The sequence below is a fragment of the Corvus moneduloides genome, chromosome 7, assembly GCF_009650955.1.
Source record: "Corvus moneduloides isolate bCorMon1 chromosome 7, bCorMon1.pri, whole genome shotgun sequence".
In the NCBI taxonomy this organism is placed as follows: domain Eukaryota; kingdom Metazoa; phylum Chordata; class Aves; order Passeriformes; family Corvidae; genus Corvus; species Corvus moneduloides.
Window position 1 is genome coordinate 31101238 of NC_045482.1, and position 16772 is coordinate 31118009.

General features: G+C 41.8%; 1 protein-coding gene across 1 annotated transcript in view; it reads left to right on the plus strand.

The window, feature by feature from the left end:
• Window positions 1-4689: 4689 nt before the first annotated feature.
• Window positions 4690-16772, plus strand: part of CCDC93 (coiled-coil domain containing 93) — a 63501-nt gene continuing 51418 nt past the window's right edge. The window contains exon 1 of the mRNA XM_032115236.1: window positions 4690-4710. Coding sequence (XP_031971127.1) covers window positions 4705-4710 — 6 coding nt within the window. The 5' untranslated portion in view covers window positions 4690-4704. The remainder of the gene's footprint in view (window positions 4711-16772) is intronic.

Here is a 16772-nt window from a genome sequence, read left to right on the forward strand (position 1 = left end):
ATATGTGTCTTTGAAGTTAGAATGAAAATTAATGTATTTAAGTTTGGAGGTTCACAATTTCTCTCCCCATGAAACTGAGATTCTCTCCCTTCCTGCCTTCCTCCGTCCCTCCCTTCCTCCTTTTCCCTCTCTTTCTCCTTCATTCCCTTTGTGGCATCTCAGATCCACAAGGAAGGAAAACATTCTAGGAACTGCACTTGAAAGAAAGCTTCTGCCCAGGATCCCAAGGTTTTCCATGTAGTCATTAGCAGGCAATCACAATGGCAATTGCATTTGGCAATACTGTTGACTGAATTTATTTCAGTTGGCATTGTATTTGTAGAGGTACAGACTTTATACAAAAAATATCAACAACTCATTTTAAATTATTTTGAGATAGGGCAATAACCCACCCCTGTTTTGCCCTTCAGTGTACAAAGGCAGAGTGTGAACCTCTAAGGCACATGTTGTGATTTTTGGGGTGGTGCTGTGCAGGCCCAGGAGTTGGACTCGATGGTCCTTGTGGGTCCCTTCCAACTCAGGATATCCTATGAATCTATGAACAAGGCTACTCCTGCAGAGTTTACAGTCCAGAGAGGAGCAGATTCTGCAGGTGGTAGAAAGAAACAGCACACAGAGTGTGATTGTTGTGCTCATTTGATGCATCTATTTTAAGTTAAAAAATTGTCTTCTGGAGAGGCCTGTTTCTTTCCTTCACCTGTTGCAGTTGGAAAAGGTGCCAAACTTCATAGACATTAACTTTTAGGCCTCAGAATAAGGAGATAATGATGTTATCCTGTGTAATTTGTTCAACAGCACAGGTTATCTGGGTCAGTGTTGAGGAGTGTTTGTGTTGCAGCAGTCTCAGGCACTTCTGTCGGACAGCAATCACTGCTGGCATTGACAGTGCTGGGAAGGACACATTACAGAGCAGTTTGAAAAATGTCTATTTCTCTTAGCCAACGGAAACCTGCAAATTTACAGTGACAATTCAAATACCACCAGTTCTCATTTCCAACAAATATTTCCATTTTGCAGCATCCAGCTTCCTCACAAATTTGACCTTTCCCTCAAAAAGCACATGATGCAAATGTAAAAATAAAGGAACCAAGATCTCACTTAGAAACACAATTTTCCATTGAAAGCAGTTTTAATGAAATATATTCCATCAGCTGTAGTTGCTTCTGACAGTCAGTAAGTGATTCGGGTGCCTAAACACAGGATTCATGGTCTGTTTTAGAAATACACTAAGGCATCCAGGATACCTGCATGGAGCTGGGGATGTGACAGCCACCTGTGAGACCCTTACCAGGCTGGGGCTGGGGTGGGACACTCCGGGGCATCTGGAGTAGCATTGCACACCCTGTGGCTGTGCAATTGGTCTCAGAATCTCTGCGATTTCAGACAATAAAACATCCCATCTGATGCCATTACTAATGGGCTGTCAGAGCCTGATAAAGGAGAGGGGGCAGCAGCACAGTGCCCTTGAGCCTCACCCTAAATTCCTGCCACTCTTTTGGTCTCTCCTGGTTATTTTCCACCAGAGCAGCCAGAAATTCCTGCGGTGGCATCTCCGTGCTGTGACCTCCAGTGAGTGCAGAGCGCTGGGAGCTGGCTCACCCACTGCCTCCATGCCAAGCCCCAGAGCAGGAGGCAGAGTGCAGTGCAGGCACTCACAGCAGGAACTGTCCTGGGAACACTCCGAGCACATGACATGCAGGCACAGCAAGCTTGGCAAGAAAAAAGTGAAATCTGGTGTTGGGCAACTGGATTGTGCAAGGAGCACCGGGATAAATGGAGTGATACCTAGTAATGAACTCTGTGTAAATCTCCCTGAAGCTATAAAAAGAGAAGGAGGATTAATAATTGTCTGAGTTACCATTATTAAATATATTTTTTAAGTCTCAGCGTCACAGGGGCAGCACTGGAGAGCCATATCCTGGAGAAGGAAGACAAGAACATAACTGGTCCATGTTGGCTGCAGCTCTGAGCAACCTGGTCTAGTGGAAGGTGTCTCTGCCCATGGCAGGGAGGTTGGAACGGGATGATCTTTCAGGTCCTTTCCAATCCAAAACGTTCTGTGATTTTATGGTAATATAATATAAATGGGATTGGTATTGCAGAGTTCTCAGGCCTTTTCCTCCTTCATAATTTCATTACCATTTTGCCTGTAATCTCTGTGAAAAAATAAAGAATTGTCTCTTTAGTCTATAGTGACCTGCTAGTTAGTGTCAGCAAAGCATTGTTAGGCTGCCCTGGATTGCTGAGCTACTGCTTAAACTTGACCTTTTCTGATGAAAGCAGGGACTTGGCTGTGTTGTGTAAGATTTGATGTTACAACAAGAACATGGGGTATGAACCTTCTGAACTTACATTTTAATGTGATGGGAAATGGATCTGTTAACAGAATCAGTTGTATTCTCCTCCACATATTTTTAAGGTTTAATAAGGAAGGCTTAAGAAGGTTTAATGAGAAAGATATTTTTTTAATTCTTACCTCTTTTAGTAGAATTATCACACACAAGTTGAACTAAAGTACACAGGACCTCAGAGGTACTGAAAAATACGTGCCCAGCTGTGTTGCTGATGTGGAACATTGAACTATGACCAGCCTAAACTGGCTCCTGGCCTTTGTCTTAGCCCTTTACTCCTACACTACACATTTTGAATATGAATGTCTCCTGGCATTGTAAATTTACCCCAGTGAAGAATTTGGCCTTCATGTTGCAGAGACAAAATCTCAGTATCGTGTTTGTGTTTGGATTGTTCTTAGTGGGTTTTTTTTGGTAAGCTGTTTTCTTCTTTTTGCTTGAGTGATTCATTTATGAAACAAGATGATGAGTTTCAGGTTTCTGATGGTCTTTCCATTACCCGGGAATTGAAGTACTCTGAGCAGGCCAGGACTCGCATGAAGATAAACACACATACTCAAAGTGAACACAAACATTTTAAATAAAACTTGTGCCCCTTGCTGTTTACCCTGCTGATCTTCTGCTGTGGATTTATGGCTGTTGTCACAGTACTTTCCTTTCTGGCCTTTCTCGGAAGAAAGCTTTTTCAAGAACTAAATTAATTAAATTCACAGAGTGTTAAACTAAAACTATTGTCCATACAGATATGCACATATAAACGTGCATACACCTACAATTAGAAACCAGTTCTTCTGGAGATTTTATCTATATCTGGCAGATAAGATTATCTAATAATTTGTTTGTTTTGAGTTTGGATCTGCAGGGCAGATGCTGGACTCCAGATAATATAATTACTTTGGGAAAGGGCACCAGCTTCTCTTATGGGCATCCTTAGACTCTTACAAAGCTCTTCTATTCCAAATAAATTCACTGCCATGTGTTAGTTGCCAAATATATTATTTTTTTAAAAAAGGGAATTTTGTGCACCAGTCTTTTTGAGAGTAATCTGCTTACACAGTTTCTGGACTCTTAGATCATTTTCCAGCATTTGTGGTGCAGCAGAATAAAGATCATGTTTTATTCCAGTTATGAGATTTTAGCTATATATTATTAGAGACTTTAAAAGTAGTTTGACATGCTTGTAACCACAACATGGGCCAAAATGAGTAATGTTTTGCCATCAGTGAATTTCTGCTGCTTCAGAAAAAGTGATCTTAACTTCAGAACCAGCAATGATCTTGCATCTACATGTTTCAATGAAACTTGGTCTCTTTATGGCTGTGCTAGAAGATTGATACATTTTCTGTTTGCTCTATAGGCAGAATTTCAGTCATCCTGGCTTTCTCTTTTACTGCATAATAAATGAGGAGTGTCATTCAAGGGTTTTTTTTTTTCTAAGGAATCTCATCCTCATTTGGTGCAGAGCCACTTCAGATGCTTTACTAACATTTTATTGTCTGCCTCACTAACAGATACAGTGTCTGCCCAGAAACACTGTGGCTTCCCTTAGGTTGTTCTATTCATTCAATTCAAGTGGACAGTAAAACATGCTGAATGACAGAGTGTCACTGATGACTAGAGAGCTTTAAAGGAAAACCATTCTGCCTTCTGCCTTTTCATCAGTTTTCATATATCTGAATCTACCCTGCATACACACACTGTATTTTAATGGCCTGTTTATTAATTATATTTCTATTAATTTTTAGTAATTAAATAATTAGGAAAAATAGGTACCTATGTCAAAGATTAATAATCAACCTGCTATTGAGAAATGTTGGTTAAGTGTATTTTTGGTAAATTATTCTGCAGTGCTTGGGAAACATGGAAAACTGAGGGAGGGTCTTTAAATGGAAAAAATCATTATGTCTGTCTGCTCTGGTCATAGATGAAAGAGATGACTGAAAAATGCCAGTCTGTGACTTGTATCAAGGGTGTGAGTTGGTGGAATACCTGGAGTGGTAACCAAAGACCTTCTCAGGTTGGAGTTTGCCATGTTGTAGAGCCTGGTACAAAGCCAGCAGCACTTGTGTTCCCTTTTGGCTCACACAGTGCACAGGTCTCATGTGCTGCACAGGGATAAGGTGCTATTTACATTTGCTTTTCTTTTTTCACTTCCTAGTCAAGCAGAAGTGTAAGTGACTGTAATTCCTCTCTCCATTAACTAGATGTGACACTTCAGCAACTTTTGCCTGACATACATCTGGTTTTCTGGAGCCCCTTATCCTGAGGGATCTACTGGACCTTCAGATGCCCTTCAGGTATTAGATACCACTGTGTGACTTCCAAGGTAACCCAGGAGATCTTTCTTTCTGAAATGCAGGTAGGGTTTCTTTCCTGTTTATCACATATTCAGGCACTACAAGATGGATATGGTGTAAAATACAGATGTATTGGGAAGCAGAAGTGATGGCAGCACAGGCAAGGTAATTAAATGAACTGTCTTGGAGAGGGGTGATACTGGATGCTCAGAATGCTGCAGCTCTGCACCTCTTAAAGTTACATACACTGTTTACAACAGCTTTTGGTTGAATAACAATTTATGTTGCTGTATGTGCAGCTAAATGTTAACTATGACACCATGCAGTACTGCTCTGTTTCTGGGTGAAGGTGTGAGTGGAAAGACACACAGAACTTTCTTCTGAGACATTCCCATCTATAGATACATATGAATTGGTAGAAATAGCCTTTCATAATACCCACAATTTTCTGTAGTTCTAATTTTTATTGTGCCTGCTGCCTGAAAGATGATAAGACTTATTCATAAATTCACACTCCAGTGGTTTGATAAATATATAACAGTCTGAAAAGGAGTTTCTTGGTGCAGTGCATGTTATTTATCAGGTCTCAGTTTTCCTTGGGTTTGGTCCTAAGGTTTGTTGTTGATTTTTTTTTGTTTGTTTGTTGGTTTTTTTTGGCTGACTTCTCTGATCCTCTTTCTACTAAGAGCCACAAGGAAAAATAGCACTTGGGACAAATAAAACTAAATTTGTTGTGACAAAAAATATGTTTATATACCTTTATTATATTATCTCTTCCTCTCTATCTGATAAATGAGGAGGCGAGAATATTGTAAAGTGATATTCTGTAGCAGGCACAACACTTATCAGTTACTTTCCTTTGACCTTCTGCCTTAGAAAATTAATTCACTTGAGCTGTTCATACACTAGAACATTAGGAAAAAAATAATGTTAGCACTGGTGAATATAATCTCTGCAGGAAAGCTGGGCAATTATTCAATGATCTAATCTTATCTCTTGTTTCATTTTTATATGGCAAGTCTACATTTAAAGTATTAGATATACTGTGCTTCTGCTCAGTACCATCAAACCCCAGTAAATAAACGCTGCTAAGTGCCACCATGAGTGAAGGAGCTTATAATGAGAAGTGTGAGCAGCCCTGTGCACCATTCATCATTCTGTTCAGGCCCATATTGGGGCTCTTTTTATCAGCACTGTTCGGAGCGGTGTCATCACCTCTGGTATAAATCTTCTGTCAGTGTCTGTCGTCCCCGTGCCCTATTAAACTCATGCTCTCACATAATCATGGAATGACCTTTGGATGTCTTTCATTAACCTCTGACCTGAACCCCACTGCCTTCTTGTTGGTAGGTAAATCTATAACATGACATTTGCTTACGACTCAACCTTTATCCTTGCTTAATAGTTGTGCCTTTCAATTCTTTTTTTTGTTCTGGAGCAAAAAGATAGTTACAATCTTAAGGCACAGCTTGGATTTTAAAGGTTGGAGCACAATATTCACCTAAGTGTCTCCTAATAGACTTTCTAATATTTTTCCACTGCTGCATATTGAATCTTATCAGTTGTAAACTGATGCAGGATGTTAGCCTCTCAAGTAATAATTTCATTTCTGATAGAAGTTTTCTTTCCCTCAGATATTTTCTTCTTGCTGTGTTCACCTAATCAGGGATTAAAGATTGATTAATTCAAATTCAATTGTGCAGCTGTGCCACAGCTTAGCCTAAAATTTCTGATCCTGCAGATGAGGATAGCTGCTACATAGGAATAATGACAATAAAAATAAGGCAAGATTTTGTTCCCATGAGGATCAAGTAGGCTGGAAAGTAGTTCCTGCAGTGCTCTCTCTGTGTTGCCGATGTCTTACTGCAAAGCCTTGGTCAAGCTACTTGCTTTTTCTATGACTCATTTACCTCACTTGTAAAACGGGCCATGGTAAAACTGTTCCTGCAGAATAAAACATGAAAAATGGCTTCTATTTACCTCTGGTGTGCTCGGGAACCAGGCTGATGCTCTTATTAACCCTGCTCAGCTAAGTGTGTGTACAGAGTTGAAAGCATACTGAATTATATTCTCCTTCAGTCCTCCCTCCCCCTGTGAATGAGCCTCTAGTTACTCTTAACTATAATTAGTACCAATTAACTAAAATTCTTAGCAACTGTAGTGCTGCACATCCATGAAAGTTTGATTTGAAAGTTGATTGATGAAAGGGGCTCTTGGCAGTGAACAGGAAAGGATGCAGTTGGGGTTTGTGGAAAAGGGCAGGAGTGGCTGGTGCTGCCTTGGTGAGGTTTGGGGGAACGGGCTCAGCCTCTGATGGGAAATGGGAGGCAGGGAGTGGATGTGGCACCAGAGAAGCCCAGGGAATACAAAATGCAGGTGTTAAGGGTGAATGAGATTGTGAAGAGAGAGAGGGGTGGATAGGTGGGGTGGGGGTCTGTGTGCAAGGTGCTGTGGTGCTGATTCAGTCTTTGGAGTGACCAAAAAAAAAAGCGTGGGGCTTCCTGCGGGAAAATTAGGGAAAACATGAGTGAATGTACATGCATGGCTTTTGTAATTCTCTGCTAAAGTGCTGCAAATCATCCCAAAGCAATGGTAAAGAAAATATTAGATGGCTCTATCGTCTCCCAAATTTTACACATACCTTTAATAAGAATATTTTAGCAGAATTGTGTGCATATAAAATTTTCAACTAATTTGTGTAATGGTGACAGTGTTTCCTGCTCCATATAATGCATACACATTCTGTAAATCTGTTTTGATTTTGCTATTCAGGAAGCTAAAGCAAAATGCCAGCAGTTTGTTCCTGAAATGTTCTTTTACTGTATTCAGGAATGGCCAGTAGGTTATGCTTCTCTTTCCTGTTTTGGTATGAGGCTGTCTCCTCACAGCTGGAAGGCCCATCTCTTCTCAGCTTGTGATCAAGCACCATCAAAATGGAGACAGTTTCAGGGAATTGGGAATGAACAGATAAGCAATTTGTCTCTTTTTTTAACTTACAGTGTTTTGACCTAACATTTCTCCCTGGTTTTATCAGTACTGTCCTCATTTCTCCTTTTTCTCTCTCATTTTCTTCTATGCTTGGGTTTGTGTTTTTTGATATCAAGGGCAAAAACCCCCTGTGTTGGTGTTTTTCACTTCATGAAATACCTGTAACAAGCTACAGGGGTAGCAAAGGAAACTGTAACAAACCCCAGCTATCAGCAGATACCCATGCCTGGTGTTGGCTGACAGCTGTAACTCCTCTGCCTCTCTGGAGAGAGGTTGTTCTTGGCCTCAGCCATCTCCACTGGAAGGTGACAACACCACATGTGCCTGGGACCAGGGTCCTCTAAATGAGTTGGGCATTGTCTGAAACAGCATCAGCTTCCTCGTGGTGTCTGAACTCCGGAATACGGGAGATACGCTGGGGGATGTGGCTGCAGAGGTGACAGTGTCAGTGTTTGCACAGAGCTCACTGTCACTTTTGGAGCACAGGCAGTGCTCAGGTAAACCCTGAGGAGTGCACTGGAGTTGGTGGTAAGTTAAACCACAAGCTGGTGAGATGCCAATTCCAAAACAGAGTGTACACAAATGTCCTGGCAAGAGGCTGTTGGTAGGTCAGCTTGCTCTCATTGGCAAAAGGGGAAAAAACTGGGCAACACACTGTGTGATACCAGTCCCTGGACAATTAGTGACTATTAATGCCCTCAGGACACTGACACAAAGCCCTGCAGTGACAGGGAGGTAGGGACAGGGAGCAGGGAACCGTGGGAAATGTGATGGAAAGGTCATTTCCCTCATACGTGCCTAGTGCCAGTCTTCACTTGGGCCCAGCATCCCTGGTGGTGCCCATGATGTCACCTGGTACCTGGGCACAGGTTGACTGGACAGGGATCTGTTATGTCAGGTTTCATTGGAACTGTTATAATTCCAAATAATGGTAACACTAGTGACAATAGCAATAAGGTACAACAGTACACTGGAGCTCTAGCTATGGATCAGAATTATATTGTGCTAGGCACAGCAAAGCCCTTTCCATCACCACTGGAGAGTGGGATAAATGAAATCACAAAAGCATGGGAATAGAATTAGAAAATAAAGGACTGTCTCTCTACTTTTTATTTGGATTTCCACATACATTTGGAAATGGTTGTCAGGGTCGAAATTGGCAAAATGCAGTTGAGAACCTCTGGAAAAAACTATATTTTGAGGAGCAACATATAGAGTAAGGATCCTCTCCCTTAGATGGCTCAGTCCCATGAACCTGAGTGTGCTTTTGATCTGGCCATGGCAAAGCAGAAGATTTTCAACGGATGACAACAACTGAGAGGATTTTGGATGATGGCAGCAAAGAAATACAAAGGGGTGGTTAATTGTGTGACCCATAGGGAACACTGGAAGACATTAATGGGTATAAAGAGGGCATATTTCCATAAATGACCATTAGTCTTCTGCAAATGTTCCTTGAAATGTAAAGGAATGATTTTGTCTCTCCAATTAATCATCCTAGAAATCCTCCTTCGTGTTATCTTGAAAACACGGGAGAGGACTTAGTATCAGTAAATGTTGCCAGATGTACAAAATGGCAGAGTAATGTGTTGTGTAAAATGATTTTTGGTGGCAGAAACTGGATAGGAAGCCAAGAATGCTGCACCAACATTTGAGCTTTTCTGTGAGAGGCGTTGCCAGCCTCAGGAGGGAGCACTGGATAATTTATAGGTTAACATTTTCTTTTTATGTGAATAGCATTTTTTCTCATTTATAGCTAATTAGGTTAAGCACGCATGGGGAGTGAGGGAGGAAAGACTTTCAGAGAGAATCTAAACGATTAGTAATTTGAATGAAGTAAAAGAATCTGCTAAAGGACGTAGCTCTGGAATTAAATATGTTGCTATAACAAGTGTAAGTATCAGATAGGAATTTTAAAGGTTCTTACATTAATTATAGCAGCAGCATAAAAAGAGGTAGAGAATATTTACAGATTTGGCATGTGGATTCTTTTCCCAAGTAGCTGCTGTTTCATTTTACTAGAGGAGGAGAAACTATTTGTCCCACCATTTCACAGGTTTGTATCTTTTGCCCACATTTCATGTCTTAGGGGTTTTGGTTCACATACAGAATCAGTTAAGGTGAATTACAAAGTAAAATGAACATTTCCTTAACCACTGAGTTTCTTCAAATCTTTTTTCCTGTATGAAATCCTCTTGACACTTTCTGGTTGGATGAATATTTTTTTGGCAGATTCTGTGTATTCATCTTTACTCAGGGACTGGAACAGTTCCACATAGGCCCCTCTAAAAATTTTACAGCATATCTAGTCTGGGACAGACTATTATGCAGCTACTCAAATGGCTCGGGGTATTAAAATCACCTGGGCTGCAGTTTGTTTACTGGTGCACAGACCTGTCAAATGCAGCATGTTGATGGTGAGGGTTGCACAGTGGGCTGGCATCTCCCACCACGAGGGTGGTGCAGCTCTCCTTTGCAGCACCACATCACAGGCTCTGTCCCATCCTGATGTCGTGTTTCCCTGGCACAAATGGCTGGTTTCAACTCCAAGCCTGGCTCTTCACTCTCTGACCCAGAGCATGGCTGTTATGGCCAGAGCCAGGATGCCATATTCCAGGATACCTGTGATGAGCAAAACAGAATTTAAAAGAAGGAAGACATTTATGAAAAATTAGTTAAAATGCATTTTCACCTGGAATGCCTTCCACTGCGTAATTTTTGAAAACGCTCAGAACAGCTTTTAACTAATTTTCAGTTCTCTTAAATGTTGGGTGGAGTTTTTAGATGTAAGCATGTGAGTTCAAATTTAAGCACTTTATCCAAGGGATCTGATGTACAAGCTCTCCCAGCTGAAGAGTTTGCAGTACATCTGAAGACCAGGCAGGACTTTGAGTTAGATACTAAATATAGATTTAACAGTTTATCCCTTGACACCCAAATAATCTAAAAGGTGAATGATTTATGATTTCAAGAAATGAGTGATTGTTTATATTGGAAAACACTGCCATTTTTATTGCACATGAACGGTTCCACATGGAGAGTTATTCAAAGCAGTTTAATATTTGTGTGTGCCCACAAATGCCAGTTTCTTTTTCTAGACAAGGATCTTTAAAATATACTAAAGAAATTGAATGCTAAGCCCCAGTGAAAGTCAGAGAGAGACAAGCACTGAATTCCTTAATTTTAAAAGATCCCAGTATTTACTGGCTTACCCCCAGTTGGCACAACAACATTTTAGAAGCAATTTTGGATTCTTCCAACATGAAAAGTGTGGTGCAATGAGTTTAAATGTCCTGCCTTGGGTGACCCAGGGAAGCAGAAGCAGACACAGTAGAACAGAGGCACATGACTCAGAGCCTGGCCACCTCCTGAACTACAGAACTTCTCTCACAAGCCAAGGGGATTCTTTCACATGTGCAAGGAGAAATGTCAGACAAAACAACAGTTCAGCCAAGCTCGTGGTGAGTTTGCATAAATAGGTTTTGGCCAAGCAGCCGACGCTGAGGAGCAGAGCCCAGAACTTTGAGTTTGGTTCCTGGCAAACTGCACCTGTGCCTCTGGTGGCTGCTGGTGAGTCCTTCGCCTCACCAGCCTGAAAAGCTGGGTAGGAATGACTTATGGAGTGGTTGTGAGAATTAGCTAATTTACACTGGGCCAGAGCTCTGCCAGGGAGCTGCTCTGCCCTCAGTGGGAGAGCCTGAGACGTGCTGTCTCCAGGATAGGATTGAATTGCACAAGGGCTCATCTGTTGCTGCTGAGGTCATTGGGAGGTATTTTGATCCACCCTTTAGCCCCTGTACTTGCCCAGGCAGCCCCATGGACTGAAGCTGACAGACAGATGCAGTTTAGGCATTTTGGGCATCAACCAGCTCCCACAGGGCAGCTCAAAGAAAGAGCTGTGGTGAGCACTGCTGCCTGTGGAGCTGCACCAGATCTGAAGGGCAGCATGAGCTCTGCCACACCTGATTGCTGCACCTCTAAAGCATGTCCATAGCTCTCCATGAAGAGATTCCTGCACAGTGAGAATGTTAACAGGACTTGTCCCTCTGCCCACATGTTGGTTCCCATACATGGCAGGAATGATCACAGCGGAAGGATCCAGGTGAGGAACCACAAGATTCTTTATTTCCTGACACCCCTTCTGCTTAGAGAGTCAGGCCAGTTCACAGGGGGACAACTCTGGGATTAGACAGGTGGACTCTGCAGCTGGTGTTTTATTTGTCCCAGCAGCATCAAATGTCTCCTCTCTTCAGCTGAGAGAAGAAGGAAGAGAGGCAGGCATATTTTATCAGTGGTAAAAATGGCAGTATCCAAGGAGAGGGATCAAGAAGGGATGGCTGGTGTGGCTTCTCTTCAAGACCTGGATCACACCACTAGCAGCTGAAATGCTTCTTGGACCAGTTGGTTTTCCCATCTTTGGGAAGGGCTCCTTCCCTTGCACCTGGGCTTTGTGTGTTCTCTCTGTTCACACTTCTATACTTGATCATCAGGGCAGTGGGAGGTGCTGGGTGCACTAACAGTGCCTGGAGTACTGCATAGCTCTGATGGCTTTTGCTGTTTCCTTGTGGAATCTATCCTGGAGGCTGTGCCAGTGGATGTTCCGAGGCTTGGCTCATAGTTACATTCCTTTGAGAAATAATGGTTTCACTGGAAGAAGTTCCAAGTACATTAAAAATGTAAGAAGTACAGCATTTTTCACACAAACGCTTGCTGTCAATATGGATAATGAGCTATGTGCTGCTGGTTTCCTTCTTGGGGTGGGAGACAAAGGAGAACTGGACTTTGTGCTGAATGGATGCTTGTGAGAAGCTGGTACTATTCAGTGATTCATGAGCAGCTTGCAGACATCAGGAGTAAAGGTTCGTTACATCTCTAATTTTTTTCTTCCTTTGGGCAGGTGGCCTAACAGCCCAACAGCTGATCCTATGTTTTAAATTTAATTTTAATTGAACGCACTGCTAGAGATGCCTTAAATTGACTCTTTTTGTTTGAATTTCCTAAGGGAGCTTGCCCCAAGACCTCTATCCTAGTGATAACTTATTCTGGCCAATGGAGCCAGTGTGTATTTATTGTGTAGCTCTCTGTCCCCTCTCTGGCTTCTGCTCCCATGAACACTGCAGTTGCTGATGACTAGAAAATTACTCAAGTGTGAACTGTTTCACTGTCTGTCACTTTGCTCATTAGGCTAGTGAGAAAATGTATCTACGGCTCTGTCACACACAGCCCTCATTAGGTTAGCAGCACATTGAGATCATTGCCTTTTTTAAAGATGGCTGCAGGAAAATGGCTGGGTAGTTTGATGCTCCTCAGTAATAAGTGGAAGTAGCAAAACTAGGGCTCACTGCATTCCACTCTGAGATAATTGCATTGTTTGCAGAGCCTGATCAATGGAATGAAGTGATACTGCTGGGCGAGGCAGCGTAATCCCACTTCTTACTCTGAGTGGAAGGGGCAGAAGGTGCTCAAGGTGTGCAGAAGTGGTTTAGGACAAGGACACTCCATTTTTTGCATCTGCTTCTCCTTGTGCCTGTTAAACTGGAGGAGCTCCACTGAAGATGGTGTGCTATCAGTTGTATCAGCATGAGCAGAATTTAGGTCTATCAGCTATAGCTCTAACTGGCAATGAGGGCTACCAGGGGGTTTCTAGTTCCTACCCCCAGCAATTAGCCAAAGTAGCACTAATCAATACAGACCCATTTTAGCCATTCCTAGAAGGCTGCATTTAGACTCTCTCACTGCCAAATGTCCGTGCTGAGCTTCTGCTAGAAAACATGTGCTAAATGACCACATGCCTTCTCTCTAATTAGTGCTTTCTTTCTAGTTTACTTCTTTTCTTAAGCAAACAGTGCCACTGACTTCCACACTGGCATTTCCCCTGAAACTGATGCATTAACTGTTATATGCCATGGAAAAACAGGTAGCTATTTACTCCAACCACCAGAGCAGTGACAGAATTCTACTTGCAGTAGCACCACGGTGTAGGATTGGATCCCTGTATTGATGGGAACTGCTGCTTGCTTTGCTGCAAAGGGTTATTCTGGGAGCTGCAGTTCAGCCTTTCCTGCTGTGGCTTTGGTGTGGACATAGTCTAGCTCACCTCCTTACTAGGTGCTGTTAGCATTGGTAGGTGAAGGTTTGCATGTCACTACAAGTGCTCAGAAAAGTCATTTTACATGAGGAATTTCTTCTATGCTTTCATTGTAAAGTATTTCTACTGGTTATTTGCTTCTCTGTGGTGATCCCAAAGACCTGAAAGGGAGTTTGCACACAAACTTTTGCATTAATTGAATCTTTATAGATGTGTGTGGGGCAGTGCCTGGTCTCCCCACTGGACCTGCAGTGCTCATGATCCATCTCTGCTCCGCCATGGGAATGTTCATCATTAGCATTGGTGCAGAGGATCTGTGACATTCTGTAGCTGATTAGGTTCATAGCAGATATGTATCCCCTAGGGATAAGATGATGAAAAAAACTTAACGTCTTTTTGCTTATTTAAAGTTGATATCCAGCTCCAAGTTAAATTGGATATCAAGTACTTGACTTGCTCTGCATATATTCTCTTCAATTCCATATACATAGGATTCTTCTCATTATCTGCATTTACAAATTCAAAGGCAATTAGCCCTGAAATAGCTAGAAATGTAGAGAAAGAAATGTTTGAATTTTTATTTCCCATAAAGTTCACATTTTCTTTTTCATTTAAGTGGAACTTTAATTTATTTTGAAGCACATACGACAAATGAAAAAAAAGAAAGTCTCTCGTGGGATGGGAGGCTGAAAAGGACCATTGTCATGAAATAGAATATTTGCTTCCTAAGCTGGTGATTCAAATACTCCTTGAGAAGCTGAGTCTGTATCCACATGTTGAGAGTGCTGGTGCTGGGATGGCTGGGCTCTGGTGCTTCAGGTCTCCTGGTAGCTGAGCTGGCATCAGAGCAGTGCTGGGTGTTTCTAGAGGCCAGCCTGGTTTCTGTGCTTGGTACCAGCCTGCAGTGTCACCACAAAGCACAGCCAAACCTGCAGCACCACACCATCTGCTGTGTCCAGCCCATCCCTGCCATGGGCTGGCATCCAGCTGCCTCTACAGTCCCCAGCAGGAGCTCAAATTTTTATCCAAGCCAAGCTTTGGAGCTACCTGTGCAGGAACACCTGTGTTCAATCAGAGGCTGAGTGGGTGTTAAAGAACATGGGAATGGAAGAAAGGGCTCAAATTCTCATTTAAGATGTAATCCTGGTGTAGCCTCTGTGAAATAAGCCACTGCAGTTCCAAAGGAATTGGTGTCCCCATACTGAGAATGAGCAGACTGAGAAGGCTTGGCTCTCATAAACCCAGGCATAGAGCAGACACAGGATAGGAGCCAATTTCCTGGATTTTTCCTTTGTGTCAGAATGGAACCAGTCTGGTGAACAGGAAAGCCTGAACTGTGGCTGCAGTGCCTGGGCAGGAGGGCAGCTCTGGGGACCTGTCTCCAGCTCTCTGCCATCACTACATTCCCTGCAGACCAGCCTGTCCATCCCTGCGGGGTTTCACAGGGCTTGTCCCACCTGGCCACTGGGAATAACAGGTTCATGCTCTGTGTTGATTTTGCAGTTGTCTTCAGTTTTATATCAGTATTTAAGTTTCCTTCTCAGACACAACTTGTCTTCAGACATACCAGCTTTTCATGAAAGTAATTAATTTACAGCAATATCACTTAGTTCATCCAGCTGGCTGGTTGTGCCTTATTAGTGCCTAGGAACAAGACTAGGTTTTTTCTTCTTTCTGACAGGGGTTCTTGGAGCCTCGATGAGCAATTAGTTTAAAAAAAAGCTGTCCTGGGGAGACAGAATTAGTACTAAAAAGGCCCAAGCCCTAACTTGAAAACCTTTGAGATGTCTGGAATTTTGTTATTCTTTTTATTCATCAAAGGATACATTATTAACTAACAATCTTCCCCAAAATACATACCACCTATTAAAAAATAATAACTTTTTTAAGGTTCACAAGTTAATTTTAATAATTTTTATTTAAAGTAAAAATATAATATCATATTCCAAGAGATGAATGAGTGTCCTGCTGAACAGATGATGCTTCAAGTGTTGCTTGGGGTTTTTTGTGTTGGTTGGGTTGTTTTTTTTGTACAATTGACATTTTCATAAAGAAATTTCCCAACGCAGAATTACTGCAGGAGCTGACTTTCAAAGGACTGTTGGTGGCATCGGTTTCTTCTTCTTTTTATTGGAGCTGGGGGGAGCCAAGATTAGACTGTAGATGTTTTAACATCTGTAAATTCTTCAATATCTGCTGCAGTAGGAAAATAAATAACCAACAGCAATACATGAAGACATTATATGTAACATGGCCTGAACTAGTACCTCACTAATGTGTACATAACCTGCTTTATAAAACCATATCTTAGCCAGGCTAAGCACTTAATTATTATTGATTAGTTCAGCCCACTCTTCCAGTATCAGTCGTTATTGAAATAATCTCCGTATCCCTCATTAAACATGCATCTGTTTCCATGGGAATGCATTTTTAAATAAGAAGTGCTATTTGAATATTATTGGTTTCACTGGTTGTTCAGGCACTTGGTACTGTGGTTGCCCAATCTGTCATAGTTAATCAACTCTCATCTCTTAACACTGGCTGCAGTTATCAATGAGTTGAGGATTAATATTCTGGGCGAAGCAGATGATAAATCATTTGTATATAATTAGTGTACAGCAAGGTTACAGCTGACATGAATTTTTATCTTAATTATGAGAGAAATTTGTTCCATTAATTTAATTTAGTTTGCATGAGTGGCTAGACACCTAACAAAGTTAATCTTACACCTGTCATTACAACATTAAGGAGAGGCTCATTTTCAAGCTGTAGACACAGAAACTCTGGTATATAAGGATAATGTTGCTCATTCTGATGTGAAAATAGATGATCGTAGACAGAAGATACAGAACCTACTCTGTTTAAAGACTTCCCAAAGGATTTATGTGTGAATATTACAGAGATTCAAATCTGGTTGCTGCTGTACCGAGCAGAGTAATTTTCCTTCATTCTCCTTCTGTACTCCTTCATGAGGGAAGCATGCAGTGCCTACAAACAAAGATTTTTCCCTTATTTTCATGGATATGCATTTTAATTACTTTAACTATA